The sequence below is a fragment of the Erpetoichthys calabaricus genome, chromosome 1 (genome assembly GCF_900747795.2).
Source record: "Erpetoichthys calabaricus chromosome 1, fErpCal1.3, whole genome shotgun sequence".
In the NCBI taxonomy this organism is placed as follows: domain Eukaryota; kingdom Metazoa; phylum Chordata; class Cladistia; order Polypteriformes; family Polypteridae; genus Erpetoichthys; species Erpetoichthys calabaricus.
Window position 1 is genome coordinate 164,762,465 of NC_041394.2, and position 22,453 is coordinate 164,784,917.

The window sequence follows — 22,453 nt, forward strand, 5'->3', positions numbered from 1 at the left end:
CATGGCCACCAATCAGCCCTTGCAACCCATGCTGCAGCCTTCCGTTCTCTTAACCCTAAGCCTAGCCCCAACCTCACCTTTGACCCCAGCCCGTCCCATCCTGGCCTAGTTGAATGAGTACTCCCAGTGGCCCCCAAACAACCCTCGCCCAAGGGAGAACTGAGACCTGGTCAAATCTTCTCCCTTTCTCTCCCTGTAAGGGTAGGATATTTCTCATTAAGAATTGTTTGTGTTCATTATATCTATGATTCCTTGTGTGAAGAGCTTTCTTTTATTCATACCACAGCATCTCAGTTTGGCGGTGGTCTGGATTTACCCTTGTGTTTCGGGTCAATGTCTTGTTGCATCAAACAGCATCTATTAAGCATCAGGTGCTGCAATGTTACCCTGACATGCTCCTGTAAAATTTCTTGATATAATCTTTAATTCATTGTTCCCTCTATTATAGCAAGAGCCCAGTCTGTGAAGTAGGAAAGCAGCTTAATACTTCCCCCACCACACTTTAGGATTGGGATGAGTTTTTGGTGTTACAGTACAGTGTTTTATTCCCCCAAATATAGCACTACCTTTTTTTGCCAGTATGTTTATTATTGGTCTCAACTTGCTTGAGGTTCAGTAGTTTCTTGCTTGGTGTCCTATCATGCAAACGATTCTTGTTCAGGATTTATCTCATGAACAGAAGCATTGTTAAATTAAAACAGATTCAGCAAGGCCTTTAGTGTTACCCTAGAATTGTTTTTCACATCCTTCAGCACTGTACACTGCACTAATACTGCACTATTTGCAGAACTCTCACTCCTTCATTTGTAGACAATTTGTCCTACTATGGATTGAGGAACACCATGGTCTTTAGTATTATTATGTTATGGAGGAAGATCTAATAACATTTATAAGCAATAAAATAAGAAAAGGTTCAGAAAATGAAAAGAAGACATTTCTTTCTCATAACTGATATAAAATTTGTTAATAATCATTGTGATGCTTTACAAAGTTACATAACTATAACTATAAGTGCTGTGATTGTACATACTAAACACAGCATTTTTCAGAGTTCTGAAACAGAGAAACACATTGTCGTATTACCTACAGTATCATGCAGAATCATAGGAAGCCCTCATCATCACTTTATATCTCTCTGTGGGGGTTGAGGGGAATTGTCAAAAGAGACCAAAATGAAATTAAATGAGGAGCACTTTATTTTGCAAATAAAACAAAGCAAAGAAATTGCTTAGGACCAAACAATATTAAATATCTCAAAACAACAGAGAAAAGCCAAGCAAAATGACACCTTTTATTGGCTAACTAAAAAGATTACAATATGCAAGCTTTCGAGGCAACTCAGGCCCCTTCTTCAGGTAAGATGTAATAAACGATTACATCTTGCCTGAAGAAGGGGCCTGAGTTGCCTCGAAAGCTTGCATATTGTAATCTTTTTAGTTAGCCAATAAAAGGTGTCATTTTGCTTGGCTTTTCTCTACATTCATAATGGCTAACACGGTACCACACCCTAGTACTTCAAAACAACAGACAAACTTTCAGTGCCTAGCTGCTCAGTTATATCTAGCTACAAATTATCTCTTTGCTCCATGTAGTCATTTCATACCACCAGAATTAAAATGATTTCTCTATCATCTCTCTGATCCCCCTCTCTCTCCCTCCTTTTAAAAAACACTAATCCTGCTTCCTCATGCCTGCTAGTGTTCACCACCCTCTTCTCCTGATACAAGATTCAATTTCCTCAAGTCAGAGGAAGCCTTTAAATCAATGGAGACCCCTATTAATAAAGGTGCTCAAAAACAGAATACCATTTAGAGACCAATGATACTACATCTCTTAGTGTGCTGCACCTTAACATAGCCAAGATTCCAAGCAATCTGAGGACCACCAGTTCAATTAAAGAGTCAATTTAGTCTTCTCATACGCACTGAAGGACAGTTTACTTCTTGCTACATTCCAGGTGGTGGGATTGGATTGTCCTTTGCTAGTTCTCCAAGGCCTCATATCCTCTAACATGCTTCAAGAGTTTTCATTTCCAAAGAACCTCTTATCATGTGATCCTTTGTCATCCCCTAGATGCTCCTGTCTGCTCATAATGGCCTATGAAGTTGTTGTACTGTGAGCTTATCCATAATTTGAAGGCTTAGTTTAAGTGTGCATTGACATTTGTCATAATTAGACCTGGACAAACAAAATGTGTATTGTGATTTGTATTTATATTGAGTTAATTGCTTTATACAGCTATCATTTATTCCATAAAAGAAGATACAATTCATTCTTTGTCCTGCATAAACATTTTTTCACTAGGAAAGGTTACTCTAAAAACTCACTTTCAAAATAGGGACTATCAAATTATGTTAGCATTGCTATAAATAATTCAATGTCTAATTGAAAAGGGCATGTAAAGGAATAAGTCTGCATTATATTATTACACTTGCAAACTTAATTATTTTTAAAAAGCACTCAAATATTCATTGTATTTTCATTTTTCAACAAAAATGTGTTTCTTACCACAAAAATTGAAAGTGAAAACAGAATTAGGCACATATCCTATATATATATATATATATATATATATATATATATATATATATATATATATATATATATATATATATATATATATATATATATATGTATATATATATATATATATATATATGTATATATGTATATATATATATATATATATATATATATATATATATATATATATATATCACATATTAATAAAGAAAAAAAACAGTATTTAACATGTACTGTATTGTGTTTTCAAATAAATATATAGCATATAAATAAAGCAAATTTTAGCATAAGCATAGCTAAATGAGGCTTGGTGGATGATATTATTTCTGTAAAAAAACTAAATAAATGCTGACAAAGACCAATGGAACTTTGAGCACAGTTGCTTTTTTAAAAGCAAATGGCTTATCATCGGAAAGCAGTGTCTGCTAATTAATATCTCAGCTGCTTATTCAAACACAATGGATTGGTAGCATGGCAATAAAAACAAGTCTCTAATTTAGTGCACAGTAAGCCTAGTCAGAAATACACACAGACAGGAACTGAGACAGATAACACTGACATTGACTAATTGAAACAATACGCGATTGTTTTATGATCACTGAAGTTACACAATGAGCATTGTGTTGCCTTCAGTACCAACGCTGATGGAATAAGAGGCAAAAACTAACAAAGGATGTGGCATGTAATGCCAAACACAACTGATAAATGGAACAAGTAAGTCATTCTAAACCAAATCAAGATTAAAAAAAAAAAAAAAAACAATTCTACTTATAATCAGGTATTTAAACAAAATTAATACATCTAGCAAAATAAAGTCTTTAATTTTAACTTAAATGCAAAAGAAATGCAATGATATTAATTAGAGATAAATGTGATTTTTTAAAGGATTTAGAATAATATGTACATAAAGAAATTAAGTATTCCTTGTTAGACGTATTTAATGCTCAGCAAACATTCCGATAAAAATGTATGCCCTGCAATTATTTAACATTCTAAATCACAAAATGATTCCATTCATTTTGGCTGTTTTGATCTTGATTACCCCCAGTGTTATTCATATTTCATGACATAGTTTTTAGCTGAAAAGGGATTAAACCCTCTAATCCGTTAATACATCATATAACATTTTAATGTCGGAGTTGGTGCTGACTTGTTTTAGAATCTTCCCATTACACGTTTATTGCATACTTCACATTGGCATTGTCTAAACTGGGCTCCATCATAGAACAGGCTCCTACAGATTTTCCTTTAGGTTTACTGGTTAGGGGGCTTGTTTTCTAAAGCTCTGGAGGAATGTTGAGCCTACCACTAGGACAGGGTTGCCAAACATCTCGATTTGAGCAGGACTGTCCCGAGTTCAACAGACATATCCCGAGTCCCACATTTCAACTGAAAACCCGGATTGAGCAAAAATTGTATATAGAGAAAAAATCTTAAATAAATTTTTATATTGAATATCTAGTTAAAGAGACTCGTTAAATTTTTGCAGACAGCTTGGCATACCAACTTTTCTGAATAAAATTTGTAATTGTCAGCTGAATCCACGTGTTTGAATTGCGTGTGTTTGTGTACATCATGTGCTTGTGTTGTTGTACATTTCTTGGGCTCATCATGACTGCTCATGTTTGTGTGTAATTTGTTTTGAAAGTGAAGTGATACTGATAAAGACTTTCCGACTAACAAAGTAGGTCGTATCTGCATATCTGCATTCTAATTAGATATATCATGTTGAATTGCATTAAGCATAAAATATGTTACAAGTTATATCAAACATACTCATGCCTAAATTTTGAATGAAAAAGAATAAGTGATGTTATATCCAAAACTGTGCGAAACGTTTACCGTCATTTATACATGTTAGATTAGTAAGGGGCAGCATGGTGGCGCAGTGGGTAGCACTGCTGCCTCGGAGTTTGGAGACCCGGGTTCGCTTCCCGGGTCCTCCCTGCGTGGAGTTTGCATGTTCTCCCCGTGTCTGTGCGGGTTTCCTCCAGGTACTCCGGTTTCCTCCCACAGTCCAAAGACATGCAAGTTAGGTGCTTTGGCGATTGTAAATTGTCCCTAGTGTGTATTTGTGTGTGTGTGTGCGCGCCCTGTGGGTTTGCTGGTGGCCTGCCCGGGGTTTGTTTCCTGCCTTGTGCCCTGTGTTGGCTGGGATTGGCTCCAGTAGACCCCCGTGACCCTGTAGTTAGGATATAGCGGGTTGGATAATGGATGGATGGATAGATTAGTATGCATTGAAATATTGCATTACTACTTGTGAGTGTACTAGTGTGATTATTCTGACTTTTTTATACATGTTCTCTTCTATATATGTAATTATTTATATATACATATATGTTTAGATTATACATGCTTATATATCTATAATTATAATTTAATTTATATGAATATCATTGCCATGAATGTGTGTATGTGGTCTGCAACAATGTTTAGGTAGGTGGTATGTGTCAAAGTAGCATCCACGTGAATGCCAGGACTCAGTGTGTCCCAGCGAACATTGCCCAGAGTATCACACCAACTCCGCCGGCTTGCGTTCTTCTCATAGTACACCCTGCTGCCATCTCTTCCCCATATTAAAAACACACACATTCTGCCTTCCACATGATCTAAAAGAAAACATGATTCATCAGACCAGGCCACCTTCATCAATTGCTCACAGGTGCCATTGAAGACACTAACATATCCATTTTACACTGACTGGATGGCTGCTGCACAGCCCCATACACAGAAAACTGTGATGCACTGTGAGTTCTTTCATCTTTCTGTCATATTTTCAGCAGTTTGTACTATAGTAGCTCTTCTGTGGGATTGGACCAGTCAGGCTAGCCTTCACTCCCCATAGTGAGTCAGTGAGCCTTGGACACCTATGACCTTGTTGTCGGTTCACCAGTTGTCTTTCCCTGGACTACTTTTGCTACTTGTAGGTATTAACCCCTGTATAACAGAACAGTCCACAAGTCCTTCCATTTTGGAGATGCTCTGACCCAGTCACCTAGCCATAACAATTTGGCTCGTCAGAGTCACTAAGATTCTTGTACTTGCCCATTTTTCCTGCTTTCAACATATCGTGTTCAAGAACTGACTGTTCACTTGATGCCTAATATATTCTACCCCATGACAGGTACCAAAGCAATGAGATAACCAGTGTTAATCACTTCACATGTCAGTAGTTTTAATATTGTGGCTGATCTATATATCTATATGTACACATACTCTCTCTCTCTCTCTCTGTCTATATATATATATATATATATATATATATATATATATATATATATATATATATATATATATACACTGTATATATTATATCATATTCCTAGTTCTGAATTCACAGTCTGATTATTTAGGTAGTTATCTACCAGGTAACTCTTGTGGTTGCAAACATCTGCCATAGTATCTGCCAAATAATACAAAGATTACACAACATGTGTTTTACCCTTATTGGAGCTTGTCAGGGGGATGCACTTTTGCATCCCCTTATGGGGATCGAACCTTGGATGTCAGCACCTGAGGTGAAGTCTCTGATGTTGTGCCACCATGGCTGGTTCACTAATTTGACAGGGTGAAGATTGGAGTACCTACTAGGTAACGCTTGTGGTTGGTCAGCCATTCGGCAAATATCCGTCATGTCCTCTCAGTTGTGAGAAGCAGCTCATAGATATTTGATACAGTATCTGCCAAATTATACAAAGAACACACAATATGTGTTTTGCCCTTATTGGGGCTCATCAAGTTATGCACTTGGCAGATACTGTATCAAATATCTATGAGCTGCTTCTCACAACTGATCCCACTCTCTCTCCTGCTCCTTCCACTATAGAGGCATCTCAGCTGGGTAAGGGCCCTGGCCGTATGCCACTATATATATTGTGATGGACAACACACATTGGCTGGTGTCCCGTTTGGGATGAAGCATGATTCCTTAATTGGACAGAAAGCCAGCCCTATGATAACCACATGAAACAGGGCAAAGATCGTCCTATGTCACCCAGTAGACAGGCAGAAGATGCCAATGTGAGAGTGGGTTGGACCCAGGCAGGAGGACAGTATAATGAAAGGACAGGAGGAGGTATCCTTGCAGGACTTCCCTAACAAAATACAAGGCAGTTTGTACCTGGGCAATTGTACCTATGCAGATAACTGCAAGGCACACTAGATATTGGTACCCACAATGATCATTGGAAAGCCCATTATAATGGTGTCTTTTATGTAGGTGTTTAAAATGGTGTTAAAAACAAAACAAGCATATATTAAGCATTATATTTCCTTGTCTTAATATCTCTGCAGTAGCCAAGAAATACAACAGTTTCAATAAGCCTGAAGTTTAATAGAAGAATGACCAGGGCAGAACAGTAATTAGTTCTCCTAACCATCGTGGGTTAACAATCAACTTTAAACTGGACCCATGTTCAGTATACAGTATGAGCAGGTGATGTGTGCCTTATTTTGTCAGATGGACTGGTGCACCATCCAGGGTTGGTCACAGCATAGCATCCAGTACTGCAAGGACTCACTCCAAGCTCTACAGCTCTGAACTGAATTAAGTAGGCTGAACAGCCGATTACCGACAAAGGTAATGTATGCTGTCCACTGGATATGACCACCCTTCAACATCTGTTTTGATTTCAGTATTGGCAAATATCCCTACATGTCTGACCTTGATGGTAGAATGTGCTGTTCAGTCTTTACTTTAGGACGTTGTCATTTTGAACTAATTTATCCTTCATGCTTCAACATTAGGATAAGATTTGCTGTGAAAGTCAATGGGCAAAGTGGTTTTATAGATTCCTCTTGCCATATAAATTGCAAACAAAAGCTTCATATAATATGAGCTGTACTTTTTGTTTTCCATTTTAAGGATCTTCCGTTATTGTATGTAGGTATGCACTTTAGTGATCGACTCAAGGGACATATAATATGTTATCTCTCAATGTGAAACTGCAAACAGACACATGTACAGTAATTGTCCCTTAACTAAATATTTAATGCTTGAAATAAAGATGTATAAACCTTGCCAATAGCATCATAATAAAGCTGGTTATGTTTACTTGAGAGTGTATCCTCTTTTCTACTCACTGTCAGACACTGCCCTTTACAAAACATCAGTCATTAAACTGTCTCCTGCCACAATAATTTGATTTAGTTTTTGGTGCTGTTGCAAAGCTGAAAACTATACTGTAATTAATGATACATTATGAGTTTTTATGTTTCCTAAGACTGCATTGTTACCTTACACAATTTTTGGTAACTTTCTGGTTAATATGTAAGATGTGTCAAGCTGAGAGTAATCTGTGCTAATTAGGGTTTACAGGAAAGAAAGACTGCATGGAGGCACTGGAAATGGTAGAACATGAAGCATTAAAGATGGGATTACACAAAAAAAAGTTAAAAAAGATAATAAGCCAAACAATTCTGATAAGATGATGTAAATAATCAAAGACAAGAAATTAAAATTATGTACAAGAAAAATGGCTGAACCATTAAAATAATATTTTTAGAAAAAGAAAAAGATTAAACAAAAAAAGAATAAAATACAGTTTATGATGTTTGTACACTTTATTAGGTACTTCAATCTTTTCTATGCAATTTCCAGGTCAATATGTAAAATTATCATATAGATGAACAATGTAATTCAAAGAAGATGGACATGCACCAAAGAGATTGAGTGCATACATTTCAATGAAAGAATAGGTAAAGATTTACGTGGCTTTAAGCATGGCAGGTGAGGAATAATTAGATTATCTTGTGTGAATTTATCAGGAAGAGCCACCATAGGTGTTTTGAGGAAAACTTTATTGATGTAAGATGCTAATGAAAGGATTTTTTATTTATGCAGAGTAACAGATTGGCCACACTTGCTCAACTAACACCCATGTGCCAAAGTAGCCCTGAAATAAGCACAGCAAAACACAAAGTTATCATATCTTTATATCAATAGGTTAGCATCCAACAACTATGGTCACCTAAAAATAAATGTGGTGAAATTGCAGTTAGCTAAAATAATTCTGTATATTAGATGATTACAGAACACTGCTTTGCCTGTCCCAGCTCCTTCTTGTTCAAATTGATGGCAGCACCACAAAATGGAAAAATCACCATTATCTTGATCCATCCATACGTTTGCCAGCAATGCAGGTTTTGTTAGTTGTGCATAGTTGTTGGTAAAGTTTGCATTGGATACATATGTCATTGATAAAGACTAGCCTCACATGCTAAATGGTATAGGAATTCCATTGCCAGATAGATAGATCTTTATTTTTAAAAAGGGGGAAATTTAGCTTTTTACAGAAGCTCTTAAAATAAATAAATGCATACATACAGTGTACATACATGCACACTCTTTGGCCTTTGTGAGATTCAAGGACTGCGTCTCTGATTCGGATGTGAGCAACATTGGAGCACCACAAGGAACAGTCCTGTCTCCTTTTCTATTCACTCTGACACCTCTGACTACAAATATACCATCAGGACATGTTACTTGCAGAAATTCCCTGATGATTCTGCACTTATGGGGTGTATTGATCAGGGGGGAGGAGACGGAGAGTAGAAGTCAGGTGGAGAACTTTGTTTCTTTGTGCAAAAATAATTGTCTGCAATTTGACATCAGTAAAAACAAGGAACTGGTTACTTCTGTAAAAAAGCTGCTGCTTGCACGGTGCCCGGAAGTAGGAAGTATTGAGTGCATTATTTTCATGGCTACATTGAATGCAATTAAAAAATAGGATTTTCAGTGGGATAGTATTTCCCTAGAAATAATCACCTGCCCTCACCAGACACCCAATACAATTCTCTTCAAATGCAGGATGAATCATAACTTGCCATGATCCACTAATAGTTAAATCATTACAACTAATGAGACAAATACTGTAGGTGTTGTCAGCATCCCTCTGATACAAATTGAGTACATGCAATCTAGTTCAAGGGAAAATAGGAGAACAATTGGTAGGTTCACATAATAAAGTTGCCACCTAGCATAGAATATCTGTGTAGCAGGAAGAACAGGCTACAGCAGGGGCAAAAAAGAAAAATACGAGAAGTGAACCTAAACAGAGTACAGATCAGTGCTACCTTAGGTAGGAGAATCTAATCAAGAAAAAGCATTAACACCAATCAGTCTCCTATTTTTCTTCAAGATTTAGATATTTTTTTATCTAATTAATGCTTATTTGTCAATTTGTTTACAGTTTTAAAAAGGATGTAATGAGCTGTCAATCAGCGAATCAAATTATCAAATACAGTGAGCAGAAGTTGGCTTAAAATTTTAAATATATTTATAATTAAATTACAGCTACCATAAAGTACCTATAAAGTAAATATGCTTGATGTAATTGATTATATACTGGGCTAAAGACATGCAAATTCAAGTACTGCATATACAAGCACCTAAGTAAAAAATGTACCTGTTTGTCGTATCATTCTTGTAAAACCTTGAAGGAAAAAAAAACAATGGGTTTAGTTTTAAGATTCTTTTGTTAATAAAAGAGTACAGTTCAGCATAAGAAAAAAGAAATGTTAATTTGGAAAAGGATTTATTGATGAACTCTAAATACATTTTAAATGATCCAGCTATCCAATATCCTCTTTTGTGTCTCTTTCGTGTTGCCAACATAAATTACAAATCCTTAGAACCCTTGAATTTGATTAAGCTGGATTCATAAATGAAAGGATATCTGGATGTTATGAAAACGTTCATAAAATTTATGGAAATATATTTTTCCCCTGTGATATATACTGTACACTTTTTAATTCTTATTGTTTTAAATAATTATACTACAGTACCACAACAACCAAATAACTGCAAACAAATTTAACCATGTGTAGCAAGGCAAACCCTGAACTTAGACCACTGCTACTGAAGGGAAGCTAACAGGGCAGATCTCAGAAAAACCCTTACTTGTAGAACAAGACCATACTATTAAAGCACACAAAATGTTATGAAAAAGGTGAAAAAAGGAGTTTTATTCATAAAAAGGAAAAATGGATCGGAAGTAAGACAGTATGAGTGAAAAATGAATAATAAAAAAGTTTGGTATATTCTGAAACAGAAAACCTGTCAAAACAGGTATCCTAACTAGTTACTTTAAAATTTCTAATAGCAGGCTTCCAATACTGTACACAAAATCTTTATCATTAATTTAAGTACAAAATTAAAGAGAAAAAAATGTGTTCAGAAAAGGGATGATTTAACTTTACATCAAACTCCACCATCCTCTTTTTCTTTCGTCATGTTCTCCTATTTATTCACCATCCAACTATTTTCCTAAAATACTTAATCCTTCCAATCAACCAATAGGTTGAAATTTCTCATACCTTTCTCAATGGGTTAAGCTTCAGTTATATACTGTACTATAATAATAAGATCTCACAAAAAATAAAATTATAAACTTTCTTTAGAATAAAAAATAAATCTACAGTCCTCCCTTTGTGTTTAACTCAGTTTAGATTTTTTTTCATAGTATTTAATAATACTTAGAAAAAAAAATCCAGTCTGTTCAACTCCCCATCTCTGGTTTGGCTACCTCTCCTGGCAAGACCACATGCAAGATGGCTGCTTCAGCCAAAGCCAGGCCTCATCAGCAGACAACACTTCAAAAGGTAATTAATTAATAATTCATTCATTCCTTTACAGTATATAGCATTTTTCTCACTAATTAAAGTGCTTTACATAGTATGTGGGGAGCCACTTCAACCACCACTATTGTGCAGTCCTACCTTGGTGATACAACATCAGCAATTTTGAGCTAGTAGGTTCACCACACATTAGCTGTTAGGTGGTGAAGGAGTGGGAGATGTTTAGCCATTTAGAGGCAGGGGATGGTTAGGGGGCCAGAATGAACAGGCCTTGGTTGGCAATTTAGCCTAGACATTAGGATACACCCAACTCTTACGAAGGATGCTCAGGGATCTATTACCACACACAGTCAGGACTACAATTTTACGTCTAATCTGAAGCACAGCTATACTTTTACAATGCAGTGTCCCCATCGTTGTATTGGTAATGAGGATCCACATTCAGACGAAAGGGTAAGACCCCTTGCCAGCCTTGCCAAGGTAAACAGTTTGCATTTTTCCCCTTTTCTTTAATCCTTAAACCTTCCAAATTACTTAGGGTTGATCTTTTTTTGTTTTGTTTAATATAATGAAATCTGTCACATACATTACTATAAATAACTCTCTGAAAGTTGGCATATACCAGGCCTGTTCAAATGGCAGCCTGCAGGCCACGTGTGACCCAGAAGCCCAGCCAGGGCTCCAGACTGCAACTAAAATCTACTTAGTTCACCAATTGGGAATGAATCATTGAAACTTTAAATGAATTATATTGTAGCAGATGCAAAAGGCCATTTTTTTTTTGTTAAGCGGATGTGCCGTTAATATATGTGTCGATATGGGCTCCCTCTTGCATATCCCTGAGCCGCATAAAGGCTGGTTTATATCCCACGCTGGGTGTGAGAGAGTCGCGGAGAAAATTACATCAGACTTGGAGATGCATGGGAAAATATTTCTAAGTACCTGCCGTTGCTGATGGTATGGCTGTTTGTGCCAGAATAATAAACAAAAGGCTGAATGTAATGCAACCGGTCATCAAAACAAGAAGTAGGCATGCAAACATTTGAAATTTATCTGCCTATCATATAGGTCCTATACAAAATGCCAGCCTGTCTGTCAGTAAACATTTACGAGCAGTCACTTGCCCACTGTTTTGTTACGCACAGTGATGTGATGAAGTCTGCGTTTTAAGGTTGCATGTGTATTACCGGGGTGCTCTGTGATTGATGGCGGACAGTAAACTTTGGTAAAATGGTATGAAAAAGGCCACTTTGTTAGGTGTTACTTCAGTCATTTTGGCCTGCTCACTATATCTTCTGTTACCAATAAATTCTTCAATGGGAACTCATCAATAAAGAAACATGGAAAATAAGATTTAGTAAAGAAATAATAATAGTAATAATTTTAATTAATAATTCATTACTTGACACCCAAGAACTCTGTACAAAGAAATTTTAAAGACAAATCATTAAAATAAATGTACCAATCCACTTTTACGCCATACGTGGTGCCTTGCTCTTAAACATTTACTCGTGTAGTTTTTTTCTGGGGGTCAGGGTAACAATTTCAGCAGGAAAGGCATTGTTGTGGAACTCAACTTTAACCTCTGTCATATGAGTGATTAAAACCATGTGAATGAAATAGTTCTATGACAAAAATCCCTTGCCTGTCATGACCACTCATTTAAATGGGGGGAAGATCTCATATTTCAAAAGGAAAACAAATGTTATTGCTAATACTGTTCACTTTTTTGATGTTATGCACTTTCAGATGTTCCTGGATCAGATGTGAGCAAAATGTTTTTTTTTTTTATTTTTAATTCAACAGTGGGATAAAAGCATGGCTGCTACCTCAGATTCTGTTCAGTTATAGCTTTTTGTTGTTTTTTTTATACACTTTTGATGTGCCTGTGTCAGATTTGACCGAATGTAAAAGGGAAACAATGAATAAACATTACCTGTTTTTAAAACAATCTTTTGTGTTGATTTAAAATTTTTCATTATCTACTGTTTACTGACTGCTGAAAATGTCTGGCGCAACTAAATTTCTTGGTTTGAAAATCTGGCCCAACTAAAATTGTAAATAAATAGCTCCGGCATATACTGTCATACATTAAAAAAAAATCATTTATAATTTGTGGATACTGCTTTTCTTTACCCCTGCCTTTTCACTTATTAGACTGAAAAGGTGAATAATCGGGGGGATATCAACAGGAATTACAGAGATAAAATTGCATTTTATATGAGAAAAGCCAAGCAAAATGACACCTTTTATTGGCTAACTAGAAAGATTACAATATGCAAGCTTTCGAGGCAACTCAGGCCCCTTCTTCAGGCAAGATGATTACATCTTGCCTGAAGAAGGGGCCTGAGTTGCCTCGAAAGCTTGCATATTGTAATCTTTCTAGTTAGCCAATAAAAGGTGTCATTTTGCTTGGCTTTTCTCTACATTCATAATGGCTAACACGGTACAACACCCTAGTACTACATTTTATATGAGAGAAATGCACTTTTTTATTCCTTGGAAAATGCTCTTCAGAAACATACGAATACAAATTAAAAAGATCTATCATTAATATATCTAAAATAAAGCACAAGGAAACACAGACGAGCTGTATTAACACTAGAATTACCGAAGCCAACGAAAACACACATAATCCCGTCCCACCTTTGCACCTCTCCATCAGCGTCTTTTGTTTTGTAAATGTGTCGATCAGCACAAGCAGCAAGCAGCCTGCTGTCCCATCCCCCGCCTTGACAGAGCTCAACTCTCCCAGCTCAAGCCAAGGCTCCTTATCACCGTGCGAGGTTCCTCGAGTTGTATAGGGTAAATAATACAGTATATCATTATTTGGAATACATGCATTTCATGTGTGTTCCGTGTCTACAAAGATCTGGGTAAGTGTAGGATGAAAGGAAATGTGAGGCAAGAAGTGCTGAACACATACCTAAAGCAGAAAATGTATTCATGTTATACTAATAATGACATGAAGTGTATAATGTGTGAAGACTTTAGTCCAAATATCAAATAAACACGTGCACTTTTATGCAAGAATATAACCAAAGAAAAAAAAAATCATTCAATTTACATGTTGTGGTCAATGAGTTAAAAACCCAAACTCAATTGTTAATCAACAGAAGGTTGAGAGCATATTCTTGGATGGTGCAGTGGTAAGAACTGCTGCCATATAACCAAAAGGTTCCAGGTTCGAGTCGAGCTGCTATGATTATTACTATAATATAATAAAAACATACATTTGATTTGAGTCTGTAACACGCGGTGTAAATTTTGGCTACTTGTAAAAGTTAGCACTTGTTTTTTAATATTATTCTTTATTCTGTCACGTGGTACAACAAACTTGCCTCTCCCTCTCTGAGTTGATGCCGTTTATCTCCATTCTTTTCACAAGAGCAGTGATGACCACAGTTGGTACTGTGCCGGACGCCTGCTCAGAATTATTTGTTGTACTGGCAATCAAAGATACAATATCCCACTGTATTATACTGTATTATTTACCCTATACAACTCGAGGAACCTCGAGCTGGTAGAGTTGACCTCCGTCAAGGCAGGGAATGGGACAGCAGGCTGCTTGCTGCTTGTACTGATCGACACATTTACAAAACAAAAGACGCTGATGGAGAGGTACAAAGGGATTTGAGGTGGGCCGGGATTACAGGTTTTTTCGTAGGCTTCGGTAATTCTAGGGTTAAAGCAACTCATTACTATTTCATATACTGGTCTTGAAACTCACTATTACAAAGTACCACAAAACTCAAATTTGAAAAATATTACAGTAAAGTTCTCACTTTTATAAAATGAGCCATCAATAGTGGTTTAAAATGTAGAGCTGGAACAATACATTTTAATCATCTTGGCCAAGAGTGCCCCCTAAGTTCTCCTATGTAATGTAACAATTTAAGAGTCCCCATGACCCCTTGAACCCTCAGACCAGACCTCAGACACCAGATAAATGTCCAAAATGAATATTTATTATAATAATAAAGTGCACAAAGCATCACCATTCCACTATACTCAAAAATAATCAAATAAACAATCCTCCAATCTCCCAGACGCTTAGCCACCTTGCCTCCCAACTCAGCTCAATCCATGTGGGATTTCCCACAGTCCTTTATAGTCCTTGACCCGGAAGTGCTTCTGAGCCCTCAGTCCATGTGATTATCCAGCACTTCCGGGTCAGGTAAAAACTTTTTTTTTTCTTCAGCCCGGAAGTATATCATTTCTTCAGTTCCCATGACTTGGAAATACTTCCGGCTCTACAGAAAATATAAATCCCTGGGCCTCCCTGCAGCGACTCCTGGCGGCCCCCATGGTATCCAGCAGGGCTGTGCATTAAAACTCCACTGTCCATGAGGCCCTGCTGGAATTCAGGGCACCTCCATGTTGCAGGGATGGCTCCATCTGTCGGCCTGGGGGTATTGGCCGGGATGAACGTCCGGCCATATCCCACAATACTCCCCCCCCCCACCCCCGAAAGCAAAGAATCATGATTCGGAGCGACCAGCCCCGCGAGGGACATCTTCCTCCAGGAGGATCCATTGGTCAGGCTCTGGCAATGTCCTGAATACTCCCGGGAGAACCTAGGGGGAACATTAAATGAAAAAGACCTCTGATCCCCTGTCCACCTAGGACAACTTCGCCATAGGTGGCCCGTCCGACGGCATCCGTAGCACAGCCGCCATCCCCCTCGTTGTCTATCTCTCTGCGAGACTGGAAACAGTCTGGAAACTTCCGCTCCGCCCCTTTGTCCACTGAGAAGGGTTCCACGGCCGCCCCTGAGCTCTCAGTTCGCTTTTCTATTTTGTCAGGAGACCCCCGCTTTATTTTAGGGATCTCCTGTTTAATCTGGGGCTTGTCCACAGTTTGGGTCTCTCTATGAGAACAAGAGAGCCCTTTTACTGTCTGCACCCCCTTCGATTTATAATTGACCAGTGGCGGTGTCTTTAGATCCGCATCGCTCCTGGTGACAGCACTATCCAGCTGCTCTGGCTCGATCGGGTCTTCCCCCGCCCACTCGGTCATGGTTTGCGACTCCCTTGTAGGGCACGCGGTGATTTGGCACCTGCTATTAATTAATCGCGGGCCCGGTTCACGCTGCTTCCCTTTATGCTTATATACGGTACCGGTTGAACTCACCTGTACCACCGAATCAGTCATGACAGGAGGCTCCCGACCAAATCACCATAGGTATTCATCCACCTTTCTTAATGGTGCTTCAGCCGCTGCTCCCAGCTCTCCAACAATCTTCTTTATTGTTGCCACAATCTGCAAGAAACTGTGCACGGCTGAAACAATTTCTCCAGTTCGCGCACGTCCAAAAAGTTATTTAATTCAGCTGGAGGCAGGCACGAGCCATCACTAGCCAAACCTCCCGGCCGGGAGCCAATGAGCACGCCCACTCTTGGCACATGCTCGAATTGGGTTGAGCACAGGCTTCTGGGAATTGGAGTTCTCTACAGACGAGGACCGGACCGCCATCTTTGGCTGACTGCGATCTGTCTGCATTAATTTGTCGGCAGATCGACCAGCCATTTCCCGGCCCTCCTTACCTTCTCATGGGTTGAGCGGTGCTTCGCTCGCCTCCCCCTTTCCCTTCGGAAAGTCTAAGTCCGTCTTCTTTTGAACGAAGTCGAAAGTAGCAGGACACGGACCTCCTCCGTTCCCCAATCCTTCGGGGTGAGTCACATGTCCATCGCCAGCACCCAACTTTCGGAAGTCCGTTGTGTTGTCCGTCTGCCCACACAAAAGCGCCACACCGTCGTCGGGAGATTCTCCTGCATCCCGCAGAACCTCCGGATGATCTTTTCCGATGTATGTGCATGATACAAAATGAGTAATTTTAAATAAGTTATCTATTATATCCCCGGCACATACCTCGTTGTAGTTTTCTTCGTCCGGAGGCAACTCCCGATCCGTGTAGCTGCCCTGTAACTCATCCCAAGTGTCGGCCATGACGAACATGGAACCTCCGCTGGCGTTGTTGCCCTGCTTTGCCTTCTTCCCCATGACAGACTGGAAAATAGGGTTAGTGGCGATTTTTCTGCGTGTCTTGATGCTGCCTTCTTGGGGTATTCTGTCCACAGTAAAAAAAATTTAAATTCAGCTCCTCTGCCAAACCGACGGCCAGAGAATCCTACCGACTACGCCAACTGTGACAATTTAAGGGTCCCCATGACCCTTTGAACCCTCAGACTAAAAGTCAGACACCAGATAAAAGTCCAAAATGAATATTTATTATAATAATAAAGTGCACAAAGCACCACCATTCCACTATATTCAATAATAAATAAACAATCCTCCAATCTCCCAGACGCTTAGCCACCCTGCCTCCCAACTCAGCTCAATCCATCTGGGATTTCTCACAGTCCTTTATAGCCCTCGACCCGGAAGTGCTTCTGAGCCCTCAGTCCATGTGATTATCCAGCACTTCCGGGTCAGGTAAAAACTTCTCTTTTTTCTTCAGGCCGGAAGTATATAATTTCTTCCATTCCCGTGACTTGGAAATACTTCCGGGCTATACGGAAAATATAAATCCCTGGGCCTCCTTGCAGCGACTCCTGGCGGCCCCCATGGTATCCAGCAGGGCTGTGCATTAAAACTCCACTGTCCATGAGGCCCTGCTGGAATTCGGGGCACCTCCATGTTGCAGGGAGGGCTCCATCTGGCGGCCTGGGGTTATTGGCCGGGGTGAACGCCCGGCCAAATCCCACAGTAGTAATGTTATATTGCATTTCCCAAGTATGAGCAATACAGCAGTTTCAAAGAACAAGAAGAGAATAAATCACAAGTATTGGCTGCATTAAGATGTGCACAGTTCAAAGGATTGTATCACTGGATACACACATCAGTGTGTGTTGAAAGCTTATTTAAAAATAGAAAACAAAAACAAGTGACTGCTTGTGTAGCGGCTTTCGAATGGCTGCTGGTGATTTGGAAGAAGACAGACACGGCAATACCCGAATTCTGCCATTTATTCTACAAGACAAGCAGTAACATGTAACGTCAGGCGCTCTCTGTCTCCTGCAAAAGCGTCATCCAGCTTTTTTTTTTTTTAATTAAACATATATACACAAATACAATAAATACAAATTTAACCATTGCATATAAACAATAACAATGAAGGACAATAATTAATGTTGCAACATACCTACAAGACAAGCAGTAAAGGGCACAGTCAGCACATGTAACATCAGGCGTTCTCTGTCTCCTGTAGCAAGCCAAACAATATACAGTACTAATGAGGCTGGATCTCCATTAAACCAAACACTTTTAAAATCCATTTCTGCTGACCAAAAGTGACAACAGAGCCTCAAAACACATCAACAACCACATGGCGTGATGTTTCCATTCAGTTTCAGACAGAAAACACTCATTTAAAACTTGTCAGCTTATACGAGAGATGGAGAGCATTGAGAAGTGCCTTACCTGCAAAAGCATCATCCAGCTTTTGCCAGGAGTCTGCTGTATGTCACATGTGCGTCCTATGGGTGTTACATTAATTAAAGTCCCCGCCTGCTACAACAGACAAATAGGAACTATATACAAGAGATACAATGATTACATTCACCATTAAACAAAATTCACAATATATAAAACAGAAGAATTTCAGTATAAAAAAAAGTTTTGAGAATGTTCACAACATAACATACTAACTCAGCCACACTTGGTAGCCAACTACCAAGTGGATAATAAAAAAAATAGTGGTGATAATTTTTATCGTCGTGAGTGTCATATTATATAGTGCATTTAAAGTGGTTGTTTATCGCTCTCCACATGGAGGGCATGAAAAAGTAAAGTCAAACTCAAAATATAGAAAGACAAAATGAATGAACTTCATACTTATTTTAATTTTATTATAATCTCAGTATTGAGAATGCCATTTAACTTATCTGAATTTGCACATCACTTCCAGAAATAGGCTATTTTTGGAGGATGGTGAGGAGATTGAATATATTCTGCTGTTTTCAAAAAAAACAGGCAAGTGTCTGCTCAATGAGAAATAGTACATTTTTCTATTTCGAATGTGGCTCTTCTGCAGAAAAGATCTTTATTTTAGTGATTTAGCTCTGTGGCGGACAGCCGGGTCCCATACCTGGCAGGGACATCCCTGCTGCATCTGTTCTGGGGGAGCAACCATGGGCAGGTCAATACCTCCCCGGGACGCTTGGTGGTAGCCTCCCTGGCGGACAGTGATTCCCTAACCTGTCGCATGGCTCCATGGGAGATAGAGTCCTCCACAGCCTGGTTGGGGGCTCGGATGGCCGCTAGGGGGAGCTGCATGGAGTCAGCAAACCGGCTGGAAGAATCCTCAGCCCCACCCGGAAGTGCAATTAGGTCCAGGTGGTCAAGCACCTGGAACGCTTCCGGGTGGGATATAACAGGGCCAGCCACCACCACTCAGGAGCGAGAGTCGGGAGGAGGAGGACTAAGCCTGAGGAGGAGTGGTGGTAAAGGAGAAAAGATTGTGTGTATTGCCTGTGGGTCACGGAGAAGACATGCGCCCACGGGTGAAGAACAATATAACTTGTGTTTGTTTTATATGTGCTTCTGTGTCCATCTGTGTCGGGTCAGGTGCCTATATAGCGCCTTGTTACACAGTATAATTACTTTAGTCCTGTGGGCTAAGATATCAGTATCCATGTTTCACAAGGAAGTGAATAGTTTAAGATGTGTCCCTTAGAAGGAGTATGTTCAACAACAGTCCAGTCCTGATGAAGCATTACCCCGGTGTGAATGACAGCATGAAGGTCTAAGTTTATTTTTCTTCTGTCTCTATTGATTGAAGTGTATTTTATAAAATACATATATATGTAATGAAAATATACAAACCCAGCACAAAGAAATAATATAATTTTATCTGATTGAAGAATTGGTTCAGCAGTGTTCTGTTACAGCATAATAAAGGGTACCTGGGCAATGTCTGTAGAGGTTGTGGTCAACTTTTTTACCCTGAATATTAAATTTAATTGGTTGTTTGTATTTGATTTGAATTGAAATTCAATTGAATGACAATAATATCAGACAAAATATAGAAAACACACAGTAAAATATGCAAGACAGATGCTCACTAATATATAATGTATGTAATCTGTTTAAGAGCTTAGCTTACACCTCCCACCTAGTGCTCCAGGGAGATAATTCCCTGTGTTTGCTTTCTCTGCTGGTCCTTCCATTATGGAGGCATCCTAGCCAGGTAAGAACGCTGGCTGTCCACTACAGTAGTAACAAATTAAATCTCAGTAGGAGCCAAGTAACAATGTGTAATAAATGGTTACTGTAGCAAGCAGCAAGACACAAATGAACACTGCAGTTAAAGTGACTAACAGGAAGTTGATAAAGGATGGTGGAGCTACATGTTTTTTAATCAGTTGACACATGCTTCACAGCCTTAGGGTGAAGACAAAAATTAATAAAAAACAGATTCATTTTGAGGTACATAGAGGTAAGGCAAAGAGAAGCAGGTTTTGTATCTCTGGATCAGAAAAGAACAAGACATATGGTGTAACTGTTAGTAATTCAAGGTAATGGAAGACAAATCCCAAAATGCAATTAGTCAAGCACTTTGGTTACTGCTGTCATTCAGCTTAGGCACTCCTTGGCATCTTAACTAGCTCTGATTACAGAGAAATATGCCCTGCCAAGGAATCCAATCTTGTCACAGATTATAAGATGACCTTTTGAAAGAGTTGCCTAATTCATTTTACGTAATTTATTCAGTTTTCTCTAGCATACATAAAACATTATTCCATAAAAATTTCATGGTGTGGAGAAGGTGAAAGTATTATTTTCTGACTTGTAGATAAGAAGATGCAAGTGCTGCTGCATGATGAACATCTATGAACTGCATGTATGAGGAACATTGCTCAGAACTGTGAGCCTGTTGCATGATGCTTCTCTAAATAGCCCTTCTGAATAAAGAAAAACAGTCCCAGATGTATACTGATTTTGTCAAACCCTTCTGTGTATTTTCTCACAATTTTACACTAGTATTCAAAATGATAGAAGTTACAGTTATTATCTCCAAGGCTGAAGCAAAATGATAATGATCATGGGCTACCTGATCACTACCCAGGGTTTTTTTCACACAGGTTTTGGAAATGTTTAAGTTAACAATGAAATACATTTTTTGTGGGAAGATATTGCCACTACAAAACTTTTTCTAAATGAATGTTGTTGTTTAACTCTCACAACATCTTCAAGGGCTGACTCAATGCTATGTCTTACAGGTCTTTTTTGACTTGATTCTGACACCTCTTTACAAGTGTTCTGGTTGTCAGATTTTTTTCAACTCAAACCTATTTTATGTTGATTGACCATCTTAACTTGTAGTAGTGTTCCTAATTTTAGAACAGATGTCATTTAGGATTTTCTTCTTCTTTAGGAGATATAAAAAACCCTAACTTGAGAGTAAAATCCATTCAAATAGATAGATAGATAGATAGATAGATAGATAGATAGATAGATAGATAGATAGATAGATAGATAGATAGATAGATAGATAGATAGATAGATAGATAGATAGATAGACTTTTTTTGCTATAAGTTATTGTTCTTAGCACAACTTGTGTATCTAGTTAAAAATGATGATATGGTGTCTACAATGATTGTAAAATCCAGTGTTTCCCTGAAGGCAAAAGGCATAAAGGTAATGTAAGGTCAGTAAGTGTCAGTGCCAAACTTGACTGATGTGAAAGAATAGAGAGTTGTTTAAAATGTTTTTCTAGAATATACATAGCATGTACAAGTGACAGTGGGCATTGTATCTGATGAACAATGGAAAATATTAATTTGAAACAATTAGGGTGGCTAAATGATAGTGATAATAATAATAATTTCATTTCAGTTTTACATAGAGAGTTGGGAGCCACTTCAACCATTACCAATGGGCAGCATACACCTAAATGATGCAAAGGCAGCTGTTCATATTTTAATCAGTGCAAATATGCCCAGAACCTTCTTAACATTTTCAAGTCAACGTTTTGTAGTTTCCATATCTTGACAAAAATTAAATATATTACTATAGTGTTCACTGTAGTAAAATCTGCAGATTATATTCTTAATGACAAATTACAGATTCACTAATTTGTTTGGTAACATCACTTCATTTGCCTGTAGAATTTAAAACTTATAATGAATTAATACATTTCCAATAAGAAGGAAAATCATATGTAAGGAATGCTAAAAAACTAAAATGATTTTTTATCTTGTGCAACACTTTAAAATTTTAGCAGGGTAAATTGTCAGACTGTATAAAATGAAAAACCCAAATTTGAAAAAAAAGGATTATCCTCTGGAAGACTGAAATGAATCAGAACCTGTCTAGAAATTAGATCTTTATTACTACGTATAACAAACA

General features: G+C 38.2%; 1 protein-coding gene across 1 annotated transcript in view; it reads right to left on the bottom strand.

Annotated features, from left to right (window-relative positions):
• Nucleotides 1-22,453, bottom strand: part of LOC127526149 (potassium voltage-gated channel subfamily KQT member 1-like) — a 426,478-nt gene that overhangs the window by 292,679 nt on the left and 111,346 nt on the right. Inside the window, exon 5 of the mRNA XM_051920670.1 lies at nucleotides 9,930-9,956. Within this exon, the coding sequence (XP_051776630.1) occupies nucleotides 9,930-9,956 (27 nt within the window). The remainder of the gene's footprint in view (nucleotides 1-9,929; nucleotides 9,957-22,453) is intronic.